We start from the raw sequence: 20,280 nt of genomic DNA, 5'->3' as shown, positions 1-20,280 counted from the left end.
CAAATTGGAATAAAAACTTACATGCATATCAAATTTTGTGGTTGCTTTGATTGCCAAGAATCTGTTGAGAAATTGTATCATTTTAAAGAAAATAACTTTTCTTATGGCATAAAGGAAGACTGAAAATGTCAGCACCTTCAATAAAATATTAATTAAAAGGAAGGGATTTCCAAAACTATGGAGTGTCACATTTTTGTTTGAGACTTTAGTGAGGAATTTAAAATGATTAAATTCATTCAGCCATTAAATAAATTCTTGTCATAGTGGATTAGAAGACTAGAGAAAGGACTTTTTGCTGTTAGAAGCAGTTTGATATAGTTCAAAATATTGTATTAAAATAAGCAAACACACTATCATCGAATCAAAAAGAATTAATCAACATTTCTTATAGACATATAAATAGAAAAATACATTTCATCTTAGATTATTAAAATGAGACACCAACAACTAAAGTTAGTTGTACTGAGTCAGTAAGAACTATTCAAATGAAGTAGGAAGGGAGTGAACCTCACCAGGAGTTGACAGCTCCTGCCAAACTCCTTAGGAGACTTGGTTGCCAAAAGATCTCAGTCTGAGGCCAACCCAGTCTGAGTCCAGTCCCTGGACTTCAAAAGAATGGACAAAAAGCAGGGTTGGAGTCATCCACAAGTGGTAGAGTACCAACCTCAGAAGGCAGTGTTTACAGAAGGCAGGAGTTAGTGTTTTTACTGTACTGGTGAGGGAAATGAATGACGTTAGCATAACCAAATTCTCATTACTAGCAATACTAACAATGACAAGCTTTAAAATGGTGCCCCTTCCTTCCTCCTCTAATATTGCAGCTACATTTCTTTTATTTTATTATCAGGGTGTATACAGGGGTTACAGCTACATTCGTTTTTCTTTCTTTCTTCTTTTTTTTTTTTTTTTTCATTTTTGTGGGTAATGGAGCTTGAATAGTGGGCCTGGGTGTTGTCCCTGAGCTCTTCAGCTCAAGGCTACTGCCCTATCCCTTGAGCCCCAGCACCACTTCCCGATAAGAGTCTAATGTTCTTTAGTTGCTGGGCTGGCTTTGAACAGCAATCCTAAGATCTCAGCCTCTATTCTCCTAAGTAGAAGGATTACAGGCATGAGCCACAGTGCACCAGCTACAGTTGCATTCTTAAAACAGTGAGTACATTACTTCTTGAACCTTGTTCCCCTTTCCCATGTTTTTCTCCCATTTTTCAGTTCAGTTTTCTTCTGAAACAAAATTTTAACTTACTTTCCTGATTGTTTTTTTAAGGGAAGTTTATCTTCCCTAGCTTTTCCTCAGGGGAAGTAAATCTTATTCTGAAAAAAAAAAATGCCCCCCCTCTCTCTTTCTCTCTTTCTCTCTCTCTCTCTCTCTCTCTCTCTCTCTCTCTCTCTCTCTCTCTCTCTCTCTCTCTCTCTTTCTCTCTCTCTTTCTCTCTTCTCTCCCTCTTTTTCTCTCTCTCTTAATGACATTGGTATTGGAATCAGATCGTTACATGCTAGCCAAGTGCTCTGGCATTTGAACCATTCCTCATATTTTTTGTTTTAGTTTATTATTAACGCTTCATGTCTTTGTTGGACCATAATTTTTCTAGCTTTGGGCCATTTCATTTTTAAAAATCTAATCCTGTGGCTTGAATGCAGGGTCTGGGTGCTGTCTTTTAATCTCTTTGTGCTCAAGGCTAGTGCTCTACTACTGGAGCCACAGCACCACTTCCATCTTTTTCTGAGTAGTTTATTGGACATAAGAGTCTCTTGGGCTTTCCTGACTCAGCTGGCTTTGAACCCTCACTCTTAAATAGTTAGGATTCCAAGTTTGAGCCACTAGCACTGGTGGACCATATTTTGTTGTCAGTCCTGGGGCTTGAGCGCTGTCTTTGGGCTTTCTCAAAGCTAGAGCTCTACAACTTGAGCCACAGCATCATTTCTGGCTTTTTTATGTACGTGGTATTAAGGACTTCAACTGGTCTTCATGCATGCTGGGAAAGCACTCTACCATTAGGTCAAACTCCCAGCTCCATAATATTCTTACTTCTGTTTTCCTAACAGTTGGGACTACAAGTATGCATCCAGTTAGATTGTTAGATAGGATTTTATTAACTTTTTGCCCAGACTTACTTCAAACCGCCATTTTCTTATTTTTCTGAATCTTAGAGTAGCTATGACTACAAGTATGCACCACCACTCTGGACCCTTATAATGTTCTTGTTTAATCAACTTAGTAAACTCAGCAAGTTTTCATAAGTTATTTCATGTATGATAACTTATAAATGTGAAATATGAGAGTAATTTTCAACTCAAAAATTTCATTGCAATATTATTCCTTATTATTATTATCTAGATGACTATCTAGAATAATGGAAGTAGAGATGTTTGGGATTTATATGCATAAATGAACTATCTTGGTGATAGGATCCAAGTCAAAAGACACAATTCATTTATGTTTCACATATAGTTGTTTTATAACATAAAGCTCAATTCCATTTTAGATGCATTTTTAGTGCTTTGCCTGGGATCTGTGACATGAGGTTAGGTGAGGAATTTTCCTGGCTATGTAGTGTGATTTCAGTCCTTAAACAGCTTATTATCTGTCCCTGAGCTCTTCACCTATCACACTGAGCCACAGTGCCACTTCTGGTTTTTCTGGTGGTTAACTGGAAATAAGAGTCTCACAGACATTCATGCCTGGGCTGGCTTTGAACCATGATTCTCAGATCTCAGCTTCCTGAGTAGCTAGGATTACAGGTATGAGCCACCAGCATCCACTGTCTTTAAATGTATGAAACAGAACACTAAGAGGGTGTTTTCCCCAATTATCTACCAATTACCATTATCTCCACTTCTGGCAAGCGCTGCCCTTGTGGTAACTAGCCAGCCAATAGTACAGAAACATAGATTCTGTATTCAGTGTACAATACAAGAATGCCATATCTATTCAGCTCAATATAATGATTTCAAATCAATAATAGTAATTTGCAACAGAAGGAGATATTTGGGAAAGATGTTTGGGAAGTCAAAGTAGGCAAAACATGTCACAGTGGGCTAGAAGATCAAGTTCTCATCTGTAGGCCACTTGTATATTTCTAGAAACATTTTAATGTATATTTGCATCCTGATTTTTTTTCTTTCCAATGGAAAGCTATCTCACATACTGATGTGTCAAAACACTAACTTTTAAACTGTTCTTTTCTAAACTTCCTTACCTTCACCAAGAGAACCGGGAAGGAAAATGGGTGTGCTTCCAATGTCTTAAGGACATAAAGTAGGCTAAAAGCTATTTAGTGAACTTACAAAGACAGCAGAGAACAAGTAAGGAGTTCTGCCCTCAGCTCTCATAGCTCACCTCCTGTAGATGAACAGGCATGCCTACAAACAGAAGTCCAGGGTAAGGATGCGAAGAGGTCCAACCAGAGATGCCAAGACACTTGCAGCCTTGAGAATCTGAGCTGGAGGGAATGGACATAGAGGAAAACAGGAGAAAGAGCAGATGGGAGAACAATGCTTCTCTCCACTTATTCTAATCTCTATGTAGGATACAATATTTCCTGGGTTTCAACTATTGCACAGCCAGTTTTTTCCCCATAAGATGTATTGGAAATTGAAGCGAAATGGGCAAAACTTGATACTTTTACAATTTATCTACCTCCTGTCTTTCAAAATGTTCAGCCTAGGAACTCATACGTGGCTATCTGCTAACTTTGATGTCACTCTCTTGCACACAAGCACATCCCTGTTTCTCTTGCTTTACTGTTTCCCGGGCAGTCTACATTAGGGGTGAGTAACTTCTGGAATCATTTATTCTTGGAAAGCACCTTGCTTCTTGTGGTGCTTTTGAATCACCTGCAAGCTGAACAAAACTGGGACTATCCTGTCAGGACATGAAATGGCTCTTGGTTACCACTTCAAAGCCCATTTAATGAGACACACGCTCATGAAAACAGCCAGGATATGAACTATGGTTTTCTATGATGCAAAATAAAGGCACTATACAGTATTGTTGGCTCAACTGGCAGCGTGAGAAGCAAAATAGCTCAGAAACAGTGCCACAGCCCTGAATTCAAGATCCCAATGAACACACCTAGAATCAAACAAACACTTCTAAGGAGCCACTTTGGAAAAGCTAATCCTTTAAATTTACAAGGCGTGGAAACATTTGAAGAAGGAAGCTTCTGAAATTAGTAACCTCATTTAAAAAAAAAAAGTGGCTGAACCAGGTTCTCTGAAGTAGCCAGGTGTGTATTAGTGTAGATTCACCTTGACTGAGATCATCTTAATGGAGAGAGGGAAAAGTCTGCTACATGGAGACACAGAATTATTTGTGATCTCATAGTGGCCCTTTTAATATTCAATTCCTGCCTAAACTTCTGTGTCTGATTTAATATTCACAAAACTAAGATAAAACCAGGATGTCATCACTAAGTTCTAGTCTCCACAAAGCTTAAAGCTAAGAATGCAATGAGATAAGAGAACATCAAGTCTTTTTCATTTTTCTTTTTTAACTTCGGGCTTTTGTGTTACACCCCAACAGTATGATCACACCTGCTATGTAGTAGTCAGTCTACTTTATCTTTCCACTGCTCTGTGACTAAAGCATTTCATGAGACCTCATCTATAATGGAACATGATGTCAGCCTAAATCGAATTCATAGTCACAGTTCCTGGTCAGTCCATTTGACTCAGAGCAAACTATTTTGTTATTTCCTTAGAGGTGTTTATTTGTTTCTATATGTGTTCATCTAGATCTCGAACTCAGGGCCCTGCCACTATTCCTGAGCTATTTTGCTCAAGGCTAGCACTCTCTACCACTTAAGCTGCTGCTCTATTTGGGGGAGCCTTGCTGCTCCCTCACTCCCTCCCTTCCTTCCTCTCTCCCTCCTTCCCTACCTCCTTTTCACCCTTCAGACTCTCCCTCTTCTTTTTTTTTCCCTTTCTCCTTTCTTCCCTCCCTTCCTTCCCTCTCTCCCTCTTTTCCTCCCCCTTCCCTCCCCCCCCTTCCTTTCTTCTTTCTTTCCCACCACTCAGCAGGCCTGTGGCAGTACCTCTGCCTGGGCTCTCCACCCTGAGTTTCCGTGGTGGAGACTGCACTCCCACCTTGCTTCCAGGTGGTGCTGGTTCAGTAAGGACTTTGAGATCCACTGCCTTATCCAGACCCCCCCGTGGGCCCTTCCCAACCCCACCTCACTCCAAATCGCTCTTCACCACTCCCTGACCGAGGTGCTTACTACTGAGGTGCGTGAGGGCGACTTGGGAGGTGCTCCGGGCAAGCCCAAGCGCGTTCCTTCCCGGTGCCCTCGCGGACCCCAAGAAACAAAAGAGCAAGTTCACCACCACTCCCCAGCAGCCGGCGAGCACACAAACCCAGTCTTTAATCTGCTTCTGCACGTGATCGGCGTGGTGTCCACACCCGGAATCAACGCGCCGCGAGTTTCCTCCCCACCCCCGCCCTCGGGGCTGACCGTCCCGGGACACCCGAGCCCGCCCGAGCCTCCTGGGTCGGTGGCCACAGGCCCGCCATGGCACTGCTGGGCGCCTTCCTCTGCTGCCTCCTGGCCGCCTGGCACGGCCGCCCGGGCCTCGGGCTGCCCCTGGCACCCGGGTGTCCCGCTCCGACGGTGGGTGAGTGGTGGGTGGGCGGCCCCCGGCGGCCCCGAGCCGCGCCGGGCGCTGCGCTCAAGGGCAGCTCAAAGTCAGCGCCGCCGCGCGCCCTGTGCCCAGCGCGCAGCTGGGCCCCGGGGACCGCCCAGTTGTCCGAGGCCCGAGGCGCCGGGCTGCAGGCGCCCTGAGGACCCCACGGAGACGACGCGGGGAGGGGAGCAGGGTGGAGTGGAGCTGCCGTCGCGACTCTGCAGAGGAGCTCCCGGGCTGAGCCAGAGTTCAGCCGCCCCGGCCTTTGTTTACCTCCCAGCGTCTCTGCAAGGGGGGTGGAGGGAGGAGCAGGCAGAGCCGCCAGTCCTGGGAAAAGAAAGCCTGTAGTTGGACTTGGGGCACTCGGAGTGTCCCAGGCCAGTTGGCTCCCTGTGGGGTAGGCGGGGGGAGGGGCAATTGTGTTTATTCACAGCACTTATTGTAGTGCCTGTGACTCCAAATGTGTCTCAAAGTGTGTCAGCACCAGGAGCAAACCAAATGAACTTGTGTAAAAGGCAACCTTTCTCAGTCTTCTGTCAGGCAGGGACCCCGAAGTCTGCTGAACCAGCCCTCCAGGGACTGGTGAGGATAGGATGCTGAAGCTGGAGAATCCTTACTCCAGGCATTATCTGTTGAGATTGACTGTAGGATTCCTTCCTACCCTTTGGTTTCAAAAATCAAGGTGTCATCTCTTGCCCTATCCCTTTAAAAACAATTGCTCTGTTAGAGGGGACAAGAGAGGCTGTCTATTTCAGAAAAAAACAAAAACAAAAACAAAAAACTAGGGGTGGGGGCTACTCACATTAAGAACTCTGTGTGTGTGTGTGTGTGTGTGTGTGTGTGTGTGTGTCCTTTTCCATTCTCTAGCCACATCGGATCTTCACAGTACTTCAGGGGTGTTGCTGGCAGATAAAATAATCCTTTCTTTGGGACAAAGGGCCAAACACTAGTGACTCGGGCAGTTGCAAGCAAGAACTGTGAATCTGGTTTTCCAACTGTGGGAAATGTCAGTCAACAAGGCATGGACCCTCCAATGTTTACCTGTGTTGCCACCTACTTTTATGATAGCTGGAGTTGTGTGTCTTTGATTCTAGGACAGTTACAATTTTAAGGTAAAATGACTCTCAGAGTTCCCTGAGGGCCCTCTAGGCAAATTCAACTTTTGGTTTAGTAATGACTTGATTGCTAAAGGCCTTTCTGCAAACTTTCTATGTCTTGTGAACATTCATTTCCTGTCTCCAAGTTTTGGTAGGGAAGTTGAAAGGTAAATGACCTCCTGCTACAGAGAAAGGGAGACAAGTGAACTGGATTCCGAAGCCACTATTGACTCAGTGGTTTATGTTTTCCTTCCAGTGTCCAGTGTTAGTATTTCATAACAACTTCTATCATTCCTGACCTCTGCTTAGTGTAGATTGTGAGAGGTAACTACTCTACTAACCTCTAGAGTTAGTAGCTAGTTACCTATTGGTGTTTAATACATGGGAATTAACAATATAAACATTAATATCTATTTACACAACAACCACACAACACATGTAAATAGCTGCTATGATTCAATGAGTTCTTTATGATAAATTACTATTCCTTTTTTTGACTTAAAGAGTTTCTTATGTAATTTTTGCATTTATCTAGATAGGTTGCACCAACACACATTTTGGGAACATTTTTTAAAGATTGTAGAAAATGAAGTCACTGTGGTATTTTTAAAAAAGTTTTATACTTTGAATTAATAATCCTCAATGGAGTGATGATCTCCGTCACAGTTTTCAGATCTTAGAAACACACACACACACACACACACACACACACACACAGACACACACAAGCTTTTTGGGTACAACTGTGTTACAGGCAGGAAGTGGGACCTCCAGAGATTCATTATTCATAAATCTCAGGTTATCAGCCCTATGGAGCTTTTTTCTTGGCATCTATTTAAAGCCATCCTTCAGTGAATCTAATTAATTACCTTCTCATTTGTCTGTCTGGTGATGTGAGGTAGTAGGAAGAGCAGTGGAGTCTCTCAGTAGACTGGTTCTAGTTCAGCTTTCATTACAGACTCATGTCATCATAAGGAAATGTTGAAATCTGCCTTGGCTTAAATGTCATGAGTTATAGATTAAGGAATGTTTGTTCAGACCTAGGTGTATAGACCTATCCTCGAGACAGGATTTCTGGAGATCTAGAAATCAGGTAAGTACTAGATTGCATCAGATGTATGAGCCCCCAATGCATCTCAAATTTTAGGTTATATATAACTGCAATGTCAAACTAAGTTAGCAAGATAGTGGAAGGCCCCAAATCGTTGACCTCATCTGCAAATGATATGAGAAAATTTGGAACACTTCAAAGTGAGGTTCAGATTAGACATGTATGTTTGAACCAGTTCTCTAATTGTTCAAGCACTAGTTTCTCAACTATGAAGTCAGTCATGATTCTGACTTCCTAGGGCTTGGTAGAACCTAGGGAACCTACTCTGTTTATGTACAACTTGCATTTTTTATTACATGGCAGGTAAAGGTTTCCGTTCTTTGTGTTGAAAGGCAAAGTTATATAAAGATAAATTGAGATGCACATTTTCTCTTTTTATAATCTCCTTGTGTAGCATTGGTAAGCTCTATCAATATCTTTATCAGAGGAATCCAAACAATTTAACATATATTAAAATCTGGAAGTGGACAGGTTATGCAGCAAGAATATAATATGACCACTGGCTCCCAGAAAAATGTCTCAATAAATTTTATTATGCAAACTCATTTATTTATTTATTTATTTGTTTATTTATTTGGTGACAGTCATAGGGTTTGAACTCAGGGCCCAAGTCCTTAACCTTTTGTGCTTAAGGCTAATTTGAGTCAACTTGCACTTCCATTTTTTTTCTGGTAGCTAATTGGAGATAGGAGTCCAGCAGACTTTCCTGCCTAGGCTAGTTTCAAACTGCAATCTCAAGATCTCAGCCTCCCGAATAGCAAGGATTACAGGTGTGTATCCTAAGTACCTAGCCAGTCTCATCTTTGTTCTGAAATTTTTTGAATTTATTTTTACTACCCTTAAATAGTTGCACAAAGGAGCTGCCATTTAATAAAGCAGTGTATAAATACAATGCTTCTTGACCAAGGACACTCCTTTAAACATTTGATCCATCTCCCCCACCACACCCCTTTCCTTACCTACCTTCCTTTCTTTCTTTTTCTTTCTGTCTCTGTCTCTCTCTCTCACTTTCTCTCTTTCTCTGCCTGCCTTTCTTTTCCTTCCTTCCTTCCTTCCTTCCTTCCTTCCTTCCTTCCCCCCCCCCTCTCTCTCTCTTTCTTTCTTTCTTTCTTTCTTTCTTTCTTTCTTTCTTTCTTTCTTTCTTTCTTTCTTTCTTTCTTTCTCCCTTACCTTACCTTTGCTTCTTTCCCTCCCTCCCTCCCTCCCTCCCTCCCTCCCTCCCTCCCTCCCTCCCTTCCTTCTTCTTTTTTCCTTCCTGTCTGCCTACCTTTCTTTTTTCTCCTTCCTTCCTTCTTTCCTTACCTTCCTTCCTTCCTTCCTTCCTTCCTTCCTTCCTTCCTTCCTTCCTTCCTTCCTTCCTTCCTGCCTGCCTGCCTGCCTGCCTGCCTGCCTGCCTGCCTGCCTGCCTGCTTGCTTTTTTCCTTCCTGCCTGCCTTTCCCTTTTCTTTCTCTCTCTCTTTCTCTTTTCCTTCCTTCCTTCCTGCCCCACTTCCCTCTTTTTATCAGTTATGGAGCTTGAACTCAGGTCCCTGAGCTATTTCACTCAAGGCTAGCACTCTAGCCACGGTGTCACTTTTGGTTTTCCTGTAGATAATTGGCAATACCTGTCTCATGAACTTTCCTGCCTGGGCTGGCTTTGAACTTCGTTCCTCAGATCTCAGTCTCCTGAGTAGCTAGGATTACACGCCTTAGGCACAAGTTCTCACTTTTTTTAGCTAGTATTCAGTTCATTTGTTCGGACACATGAATGTCCTGTGTTCTTCGTATTGTTCTTTGAGGCTTTATCTTCTCAGAGAGAAAGGTTGTATTTAATTTTTTCATATTAGAACACTTGGTCGTGAGGACTCTTGTCAATCAGAGAGAGTGGCAACTGTCTCCAGGTTTAATGTAGGGGAACTGTGAAAGCCAAGCATATTCATCAGGATTTCTTTCCTACTCTACAGGGCAGTTTTGGCATGTGACAGACTTACACTTAGACCCCACTTACCACCTCACACGTGACCATAGCCAGGTGTGTGCTTCATCCAAGGGTGCAAATGCTTCCAATCCCGGCCCTTTTGGAGATGTCATGTGCGATTCTCCCTATCAACTTATTTTGTCAGCTTTCAATTTTATTAAAAACTCAGGACAAGAAGCATCTTTCATGATATGGACAGGGTAAGCTATTTATGTCAATATTTCTTACTATTTTAGTATTTATCTTTTTAAGCTTTTTAAAGTTTCATTACAATGCTAAATTCCATTAAAAGGGATAAATTATGTTTTAAGAATATTCAGGTTAAAAATGCTAGGTCCAGTTAGTGGTATCAGAGATAAAAAGGCGATTTGTAATAAGATAGATGGATAGATAGATAGATAGATATTCCCTTTTCTATAAAAATAATGTATGGGAATAAGGATGAAGACTAATACACTTGTTTTTGTTGAATTATTTTGTACTATTTCTTGAGTTATAGGATCTCAGTATGTTGCTCAGTCTGGTTTTGAACTCCTGGGCTCAAGTGATTCTCTTGCCTCAGGTCTTCTGAGTAACAAAGACTACAGGTACACTGTCACACACTTTTCAACTACAGTCTGCTAGATTAAAACTGAAGTTTTCAGTGATAGTTTTAGCAGTGTAGCATTATTCATCTAGTGGTTTTCTTAAAACAGATTTTGTTCTTTCTCATTCTTTCTCCATTGAAGTGACAGTCCACCTCATGTTCCAGTACCTGAACTCTCAACGGATGCTGTTATACAGGTCATCACCAACATGACAGCAACAGTCCAGAGTCTCTTTCCAAACTTCCAGGTTTTCCCTGCACTGGGAAATCATGACTATTGGCCACAGGTAAATTCCATGTCAAACTCAGAAGTCAGAATTAGATGTTAAAATTCCAGTTTCTAGATTATGACAATAACTAGCTAATGATAAGACACAGAAACAGTATTCAGAAGGCAAGGCATATTCCCAGAGATGATAATAAAGAAGGGCAAGACAAATGCTCTGATTACTTTAGGAGCACTGAAATACATAATTAATTAAATGATATGCCAATAGTGAGATTTCAGAACTAAGTTACGCGGTTTGTAGACTATTAATCCTTGCTTTCTTTTTTATGATCCTTTTCAATTTCTCCTATCACTTGAATAATTTCACATTCATTTTTTTTCCAGGACAGGTCTAGCAAGAAAGATTAGTGTTGACAAATGTTTACATTTTCAAGAATCAACTATTAGGAAGACAAAGACCAGCATGCAATGATTTAAGATAGATCTTGACAAAAAATCAGGGCTGGGATGTAACTCAATTGTAAAGTGCTTGCCTAGCAAGTGCAATGTCCAATGCCAAAGAACAAAATCCCTCCCCCCCCAAAAAAACCCAAATATGGTTTAGAAACAAAACTTGTAGAAGACTACTATGATAGCCAAAGGGAGAAGGTCCATATTCCAATCTAGCTCATTTAATGAAAATGGGATTCAAAGTAGGAACTCTGCTCAAAATACTTAATTTTAAAAGTCCTATGGAAGCTGGTCCCCAGTAAGGGCTGCCATTTGTTACGTTCACTGGCATAACAATTGGACATCAGTCATGGTTGAAGAGCTTCTGATAGTAGTAGAGAATGTTAGAATTTGTATAGATTTAAGGGATACCAGAGCTGTACCTGGGACACATGTCTGTGCATCTATGCTTGTTTCTGGGCCATCAATATTGCTTGATGGTCTTTTTTTCTCTATTTTAATCAAGTTGATGAAATTATTACTCAGGAACTGACTTAGATTCTATCTTCCTTCCCCATGATATAATTGTTCTTGCTTCCATGCTCCCAGATTTTCTTTGGTAGCACTCAGAAAGACATCTGGTTAGTTCATTCCCTAAAGATTGACTCAATGAGGCATTCATCTTTGTCCCTACAGATGCCTAACATAGTTGTCAACACATTAGTAATCTTTAAATTAACTTCTGTATCTCATTAAAGTTTCAATGCTGGATTGTGTTGTTTATGGCCAGGATCAGTTGCCAATGGCCACCAGTAAGGTATATAATGCTGTAGCCAACCTCTGGAAACCATGGCTAGATGAAGAAGCCCTGAGTACGTTAAAAAACGGTGAGTGACTTGTCCCAAGTCTATCTCCAGTTTTATTTATATTGTTTAAGCTTGGCTCTTATTGCTGGCTAATTCTGGAGAGTGCCTGCTCATGCATTTTTAAAAATAAAGGACAGTGAACAGTTACATTGCCTTTAGGATGCATGTTGTGGACCTGTGTCTTGAAGGAAAGCTCTTTCCCTTCCTATTCCCCCCTCAATCCAAAGATTCCAACATGAAGCAAAATTTGGACTTTGGAACTGAATCTAAATACAAGTATATAATGTTTGATTAACAAGAGAGAATAGACACTAATTTTAAACCAAACAACCGTAGTGTGTGTGTGTGTGTGTGTGTGTGTGTGTGTGTGTGTGTGTGTGCATGCCTGTGTGTATGTGCACACTAGTACTGGGGCTTGAACTCACAGCCTGAGTGAGTGCTGTCCCACTGCATTTTTGTTAAGGGCTGGTGTTCTATTACTTGAGCCATAGCCCCATCAATCACTTTGGTGATTAACAAGTGATTAATTGGAGTTAAGAGTCTCCTGGGCTTTTCTGACTTTAAAACCATGATCCTCAGATCTCAGCCTCCTGAGTGGCTTTGATTACAGGCATGAGCCTCCAATGCCTGGCAGGCTAAACTATTAAAATGAGACTTCGATACTTTTAAACTTAGGAGACAATTACAAAGTCAATGGCTAGATTTTTCAAAAGTTTTCTTTGACTCTTTTCTTCAAACTTTTGTCACTATTTTTATTGTTGTTATTGCTGAGAAATTACAGAATACATGAGTCTATGGTCCAGGTTAATCTAGGAAAGTGTAGTTAGACCTGTGTGTCCCAGACATGTAAACTTGTGTACATTGAAGGAAAACTCCAAAGAATGACCAATATTTGAAAGTATTGACTTGGATTTTAAGGAGGCTCAGCTCAAGGCAGGGAGGCTGTAGAAAAAAGCTGACAATTGAAAACCACAAATTTTACAGTGCTATCCCATCTAATGGTATTCATACTATATTAACGTTAGGAAGATTATTAACATTAAGAATGGAAGAAGCTATCATGATATTTTTAGAAGTGATTTGGAGCAGAGATGTTGTGCATGAAGAGGCTCAACTCTGCCATCCCAAACCCCTGGTAGCAAGTGTTATCTTTGGCTACAAGAGCATAATGGGTTGCTTTTTCAAAAATAACCTAGCTCTTAGCATAGAGAAAATGATAAGGTATTGCTACTATAGGAAAGGAGAAGCAAATTACAGAGTCTGTGCTCAGTTATAACTGAAAATTCAGGAAAGGAATGCATGCCAGTGAGCTCAGAGCCAAGAAAGTAGGTCTAAATATCACAGTGTTTAACTCTGACAACACCAGAGCAGTTGATCCTTGAGTAGAAGCCACCAATGGCTCAGCAGCTTGCAGTTGGTAAGGATACCACTGAAATCCTACCAGCTCTGACTTAGCTGACAGTTTTTCTTCAGCAGTTACTAATGAGATCTGTGCATTTTCGTATTCTTTAGGATCTTTCTATGTGTCTCCCTCTTCCACTCTGTCTCTGTCTCTGTTTCTGTGTTTCTCTATCTCTGTGCCAATACTGGAGCTTGAACTCAGGATCTTGCACTTTTACACTCTTTTATAGCTCATACTCATCACTGGAACCATACCTCCACATCTGGTTTTTTGTTAGTTAAGTTAGAGATAAATGTCTCACAGTTTTGTTTACTTAGGATGCTTTGATTTCCGATCCTCAGATCTCAGCCTCTTAAGTAGCTAGGATTGTAGATATGCGCCACCAGAGGCCTATCCTGTTCCTTAGTTTTTCTATTTTATAATAAGTCTCAATATAAAAGTAAAAGTCGATATACAAATCTTTGTTTTATAAAATTTAGTGTTATTACTGACTGCCAAAACATTTAATTAAATTTTTCTCTGAATATTGGAACAACTGTTGTTGTTCCCAACCTTAGTATGTACACATAGCAACTTTTTGAAAAAACACTTGGTAAATGGAATTTTTTTATTTAAGGAATGAGCATACAGTTTCAGTTCTGTGTTGTAAATCTTAAACCATAATATCTATATTTAAAATTTGCTCTTGTTAGGTGGCTTCTATTCACAGAGGGTTAAATGTAATCCAAATTTGAGGATTATTAGTCTAAACACTAACTTGTACTACGGCCCCAATATTGTGACCATCAACAAGACAGACCCAGCAAATCAATTTGAATGGCTGGAAAATACATTGAACCACTCTCAGCAAAGAAAGGAGAAGGTATGTTCTATAGAAGAAAAACCATCAAGATAAGCTTTATTATTTAAATATTGATGTTGGGGCAAAATATGGTATCAGTAAAGGAAAAATATTAAGATGTGAAGAATAAAAAAAAATATTGTGGAGTCTGGCACAGTGGCTCATATCCGTAATCCTAGCTACTCAGGAATCTGAGATCTGAGGATTAAGGTTTGAAGCCAGCCCAGGCACAAAAGGACCTGAGACTCTTATCTCCAATTAACCTCTAGAAAATGAAAAGTGGGGCTTGGCTCAAGGGTAGGGCGGTAGCCTTGAGCTGAAGAGCTCAGGGACAACAGCTAGGCCCAGGAATAGGGTGATAGACTTGAGCTGAAGAGCTGAAGGACAGCCTCCAGGCTGAGTTCAAGCCTCATGCCCCCCCTCTCCTGCCACACACAAAGTATTGTGGCCCAAGTAGCAATGATTTTATTATAGCAGTGTGGTATCAATGAGCAAAGTGCAAATACAGTAATCTTGAAAGTCATATAATTTCATTATTTTATCACAAATAGAAGAGGTAGAATAGTTGCTTTCTGAACCTTAATAGACATTCAGTGTGTATCTTTTAGCTATGATAAATATGCAGAAAAAAGAATGTCATTAGTTCTCCTATTTCCTGTTTCAGGTGTATATTATCGCACATGTTCCAGTTGGATATCTGCCTTTTTCCAGTGGTACCACAGCAATGAGACAGTACTATAATGAGAAATTGATTGATATTTTTAGAAGATACAGCAATGTCATTGCAGGACAGTTCTACGGCCACACCCACAGAGACAGCATTATGGTTCTTTCAGATGAAAAAGGTATTGTGACCATCTCTTGGCATCTCCCAAAGATATGAGAACAAAACTGTGAATAGCTAGAACATTATTATTATTGTTGTTATTATTTTGTCAGTCATGGGGCTTGAACTCTGGGTTTGAGCGGTGTCCCTGAGCTTTTCAACTCAAGGCTACCACCTTACTCCTGGAAACACACAGCCCCAGTTCCCATTTTCTAGTGATTACCTGGAAACAAGAGTCTCATTCTTTCTTCAGTACCGGGACTAGCTTTGAACCATGATCCTTAGATCTCAGCCTCCAGAGTAGTTAGGATTACAGGTATGAGCCACCATGCCTGGATTATCTAGTACATTATTGATGGAGGAAATTAAAAATGTTATCAAAAAACCTGTCACTTGTCTTTGAATACAAATATTTTTCTGTTGAGTATATAGTAGAAATGTAAAATATGGTGAATGTTTGGTCATATTCTTACCAAGATTGGTACTCTTTTAGGGTATAGGACAGACTAGAGATTTTTATTTGTAGTTCTCTGTGTCTGTATTTATGATAGACTTGCATTTTTCTCATTAGAGAATGATATAACAACCTCTAATAATTATGTGTGCATGTATCATGTGTATGTCTACTTAAAGTATTTAAAAGTGAATTCAAACATCCAATCTATTTTACCCCTGCATAATTCAGTATTCATAAGCACTAATATAAATTATATAACCACAATGACACTAAAGTGTCTACACTACTTTGAGGTCAGGACCACTCAATAATCATATGTCATTTGGCTATTATTTCTATTAATCTCTCAACTTGTAATATGTTCATATTTTTAGTGTACTTGAATTCATTTTAAGGAAAAAATATGTATCTACATCTATTTCATTCAGGACAGCCAATAAATTCTGCTTTTGTGGCTCCTGCCATTACACCAGTGAAGGGTATTTCACAAAAAGAGACCAACAATCCTGGTGTCCGATTATTTCAGTATGAGCCCGGCAATTATACATTGTTGGTAAGTTGGTGGCGTTTCTGAGTTATATCTATATTTATGCAATTTTTTTCTCAGCTTTCATTACTTTAGCACAATCATGTGAGAGGCATTTTATTTTAAAGTCTTCTGGTGTTCTTTTCCCTTTTTGTTCTTGGAAAGTCTGACAGCATTTTCTATGTGTGGACAGATTGGATAAAGCCTAGGGCGGCTGCTTCTTCTCTTAAGGATTTAATACTTATTGAGATGAAACTTTCTTAGATAGGATCTTATTTAGACTTTGATATGTATTTTGCCCCTATGGAAAGTTAACTTTTCTCAGAACTGAACTATTTGATTCCTCCCTAAAGTAGAAGGGAAAATATGACTGAAGTTTTGGAGTTGCTGTGAGGATTCTTTGAAGAATTTATGTAAACACAAATTCGTGTTAAGGTTTAACTTATACTACTAAGCACTCAATAAATGTTTGTGAAAATAATTATTTTGTCTGTATTGGGATTTGAACTTGGCCAGAGCTCTACCACTTGAGTCACAGCACCATTTCCAGCTTTTTTCTATGTATGTGGTACCGAGGAATCGAACACAGGTCTTAGTGCATGCTAGGCAAGCCCTCTACCACTAAGCCAAACTCCCAGCTCCAATGTATATACAATATATATGTATGTGTATTTGAAGAGAGAGAGAGAGAGAGAGAGAGAGAGAGAGAGAGAGAGAGAGAGAGAGAGAGAGAGAGAGAGAGATTGGGAAAATCCTGATTTGAGGCCACCCTGGCAGAAAAAGTTTAGATCTACTCCTGTCAATAGGAAAAACTGGTTAGAACTATTAACAATTATCCCAACTACCATAGGAAAATCAAAGAGGATGATTACTATCCAGGCTGATCATTGCAAAAAACAGCCACAGGTAAAGACTAGAGACATGTCTTAAGCAATAGAGTTCCTGCTTTGCAAGCATGAACCTTGAGCTCAAAGCCTATTCCATGCAAAAAAAGCTATTCTCATTGGTTTATTATCTTTTTTAAAATTAATGTTTACAATAATACTATCACATAAAAATCAGTAGGTACTCTTCATGTTGTACAATGGCAGTGTGCCAAAGTAATAAGCAGGCTTGTTGTTTTTAACTGTAGGATATGTTGCAGTACTATTTGAACCTGTCAGAAGCAAATCTCAAGGGAGAGTCCAACTGGAAGCTGGAATATATCCTGACGCAGACCTATGACATCAAGGATGCACAGCCACTTAGTTTATATGGCTTAGCTAAACTGTTTTCAATGCTAGACAGTAAGGAGTTCATAAAATACTATAATTATTATTTTGTGAGTTTTGACAGCAGTGTAATTTGTGATAAAAAATGCAAGGCCTTACAAATTTGTGCAATTATGAATCTTGATCATATTTCCTATGTAGATTGCCTCAAACATTATTATAAAAAGTATAATCGCTAGGTTCCTACTCTGTGTTCATAGAAAATACAATATTACCCTGCTCTCTGAGATCAGTTTGGCAGAATTGTGTTAATCATTGCAAAATATTGTCAGAAAACAGAATTATTGTTTGCTTTTTTCTTTCCTGTGATTTACAAATATAGACATTTATAATATTCTAAATTCTTATTATCTTGGACATATTTAAACTTTCATGAATGGGATGATATTTTGATATATATATTCCCATCTTCAAAATTGCATAATTATATACAATTTATATTCTTGCTGAAATTGTCATTTTTACAATAAACGAATAACTTTCTCTGAGTGTGATAAGTGTTTGTTATTGTTGTTTTGTTGGTCCTGGGGCTTGAATTCAGGTCCTGGGCAATGTCTTTGAGCTTTTCCTTCAAGGCCGGAAGCCTTCCACTTGACCACAGGACCACTTCTGGTGTTCTGTTTATGTGACACTGAGGAATCAAATCCAGTACTTCATGCATGCTAGGCAATCACTCTACCACTAAGCCACATTTCCACCCCTGTGAAGTCTTCTTAACATGGTAATTTTGTTTTTCAATTCATTATTCCTAAAATCTCATATGTGAACTGTGGCTCACATGTGTAAATGATGCCTGAATTATTTCCATGCATTGTATCATCTTGGGAAAGTTCCTAACTGTCTTGGAGCCTATAAAACATCACAGGCCATGCACAGGCAGGCTTCTGTACTGACTGGTTTCTTCATTCTATGAGTCTGTAACACTGCTAACTTTCAAGGATGAGAAGATCACAAGCTGTATTATCAAATAACATATGCATAAATGCTCTATCACTCAGGCAGTAGAGTGCCTGCCTAACAAGTACAGTCCTTCAGTTACCTTAGAGACTTTACTGCCAAACATAGGTAACTTAAAAGCAAGATGTTGGGCAATAAATTTTGTTTTTGTTTTGTTTTTGTTTTTGTCGTTGTGGGGCTTAGACCTGGTCCCTGTCCCTGAGCATTTCAGCTCAAGGCTACCACTATACCCCTGGGCCTAGGCGTTGTTCCTGAGCTCTTCAGCTCAAAGCTACCACCCTACCCCAGAGCCACAGCCCCACTTCCAGTTTTCTAGTGGTTAATTGGAGATAAGAGTCTCATGGTCTTCAGAGACCGGCTGGCTTTGAACCACGATCCTCAGATCTCAGCCTCCTGAGTAGCGAGGATTACAGGCATGAGCCTTCGCTCCCAGCAATATGCATCTTTTTAAACCATAGATTATTTTAAAAATTATTATCTCTTCTTGTTGTTTATATGGTACTGAGAAACCCAAACCAATGCCTCATGCATACTTAGGCAAGCACTCTACCACTAGGCCACATTCCTTGACCTAAGATAGCTTCCTAATCTATGGTTTATGGTGACCTTGAACTTGAACTTGAGTTTTAAGTGCCATATACCACCATGCCCTACTGACAGAAAGTTTTATAATAGTGTTAAATGAGTGCCATGTGTCTTAATTACTTGATGATGCAGGATTCCTTTACATGAAGACAAAACTTATCAGGAGCAGGAGATATTTCTCACTTGAAGTGGAAATGATTGGCTGATCTTTGGAACTTTTTTCACACTACAGAAGGAGCTGAGGAATCAGCATCCTAGAGACTCAGTATATATACCCGTACACTCATCTAGACAGAGGTGGATTGTGGCATTGGTGGTCTGGAAAAAGGGAAAAAAAGATGAGGATATAGAGCAATAAGGAAACCTAGGCAGACAGTCATGTTTTAGTAAGGAAGGCTAAGTGACTAGGATGTCATCAGAAAGAGATGGGAGGAGGAAATGGGTGTCTCACATGAGAGCCCTGTCCCTATAAATACATCCCGAGTTCCATGAGGACTGTAGGTTATCATTATGGACCATGAGTAAACTACATAAAATTTCTGTCCCCATGGTGTCATGCACATTCTGTGTGTGTGTTGGGGGGGGGGAATGTTTCTGTGTGTAGAAGAAACATAAATCACATCTAAACCGCACTATACACTTTCATTACAATGGCTTTGAATTCTACAGAATGAACGATAAGCTGTGATTTTCATGCCAGAAAACCAAAGTATCAGAAATATTGCCCATGAATAATAGCCATGGTAGGATAAGAGTCCACCTAAGTCTTCAATATTTTGAAAGAATGATCCAAAGCTATTAAACTGCAGCTTTGTCTAGATAGTGTAATTACATAACTGTGGAGGTGGTTATAAGCATGTAGGGAGGAGAACCATCCTCTGACTCATCTCTCTCACAGGTTTTATTATTCTGCTGATGATTATTGAGGGATCTGTCTGTTGCTTACAAAATCTCTTTTGTGGATGTGCCTTGCAAGCGTTTATTCCGACCACTGCGCAGTGGTACTTGAAACAATGAGCAGTGTTGTATAGAGCATTCTGCTGGAGTTCTCATTTATCTTCTTTCGCGTTAAGCTCTTAGATCGCCACCAAGAGATGTCAAGGCACCATAGCAACAGCCTGAGGGAATCTCTTTGTTCACCTGAAGAATCCATTAATCACCTTTTCCTTCCAGATGTAGCTGGAATCTCGAGCTGAAATCTATGTGGCTTGCAATTGTTTTTTATTTTTTTAAGGATTGATCATAATAATTAAATATTTGAATATAACGTATTTGAATATTAAGATATTTGAATATTGAAATATTTGAATATTAAAAATGGAAAACACACATTTTAAAAAGTTACACATGGCATTTTTCATATTTATATATGTACATGTATCTATCTATCTATCTATTTATCTATATCAGCACATATGTTTTTTGTATAAGAAAAAAACCCATATTTTATATTCTGGATCTTTATGCATTAGAAGCAGAGTAGGATCTCCCACAATTAGCACTTATTTAACATGTCATCAA

The 20,280-nt window shown here is 39.8% G+C and overlaps 1 protein-coding gene across 1 annotated transcript; it reads left to right on the top strand.

The window, feature by feature from the left end:
* The first annotated feature begins 5,352 nt into the window (after positions 1-5,352).
* Positions 5,353-18,327, top strand: Smpdl3a (sphingomyelin phosphodiesterase acid like 3A). The gene is made up of 8 exons (XM_090338193.1): positions 5,353-5,610; positions 9,771-9,984; positions 10,513-10,657; positions 11,819-11,915; positions 13,989-14,158; positions 14,802-14,982; positions 15,849-15,973; positions 17,079-18,327. The coding sequence occupies exons 1-8, from the start codon at positions 5,508-5,510 to the stop codon at positions 17,394-17,396; spliced, it is 1,353 nt and encodes a 450-aa protein (XP_090194319.1). The 5' UTR covers positions 5,353-5,507; the 3' UTR covers positions 17,397-18,327.
* The last annotated feature ends 1,953 nt before the right edge of the window (positions 18,328-20,280 follow it).

This window comes from Megascapheus bottae, chromosome 8 (assembly GCF_031878675.1).
Source record: "Megascapheus bottae isolate mThoBot1 chromosome 8, mThoBot2.hap1, whole genome shotgun sequence".
Lineage (NCBI taxonomy): Eukaryota > Metazoa > Chordata > Mammalia > Rodentia > Geomyidae > Megascapheus > Megascapheus bottae.
The sequence above is the reverse complement of the archived record's forward strand: the minus strand, read 5'-3'. Positions and strand labels throughout refer to the sequence as shown.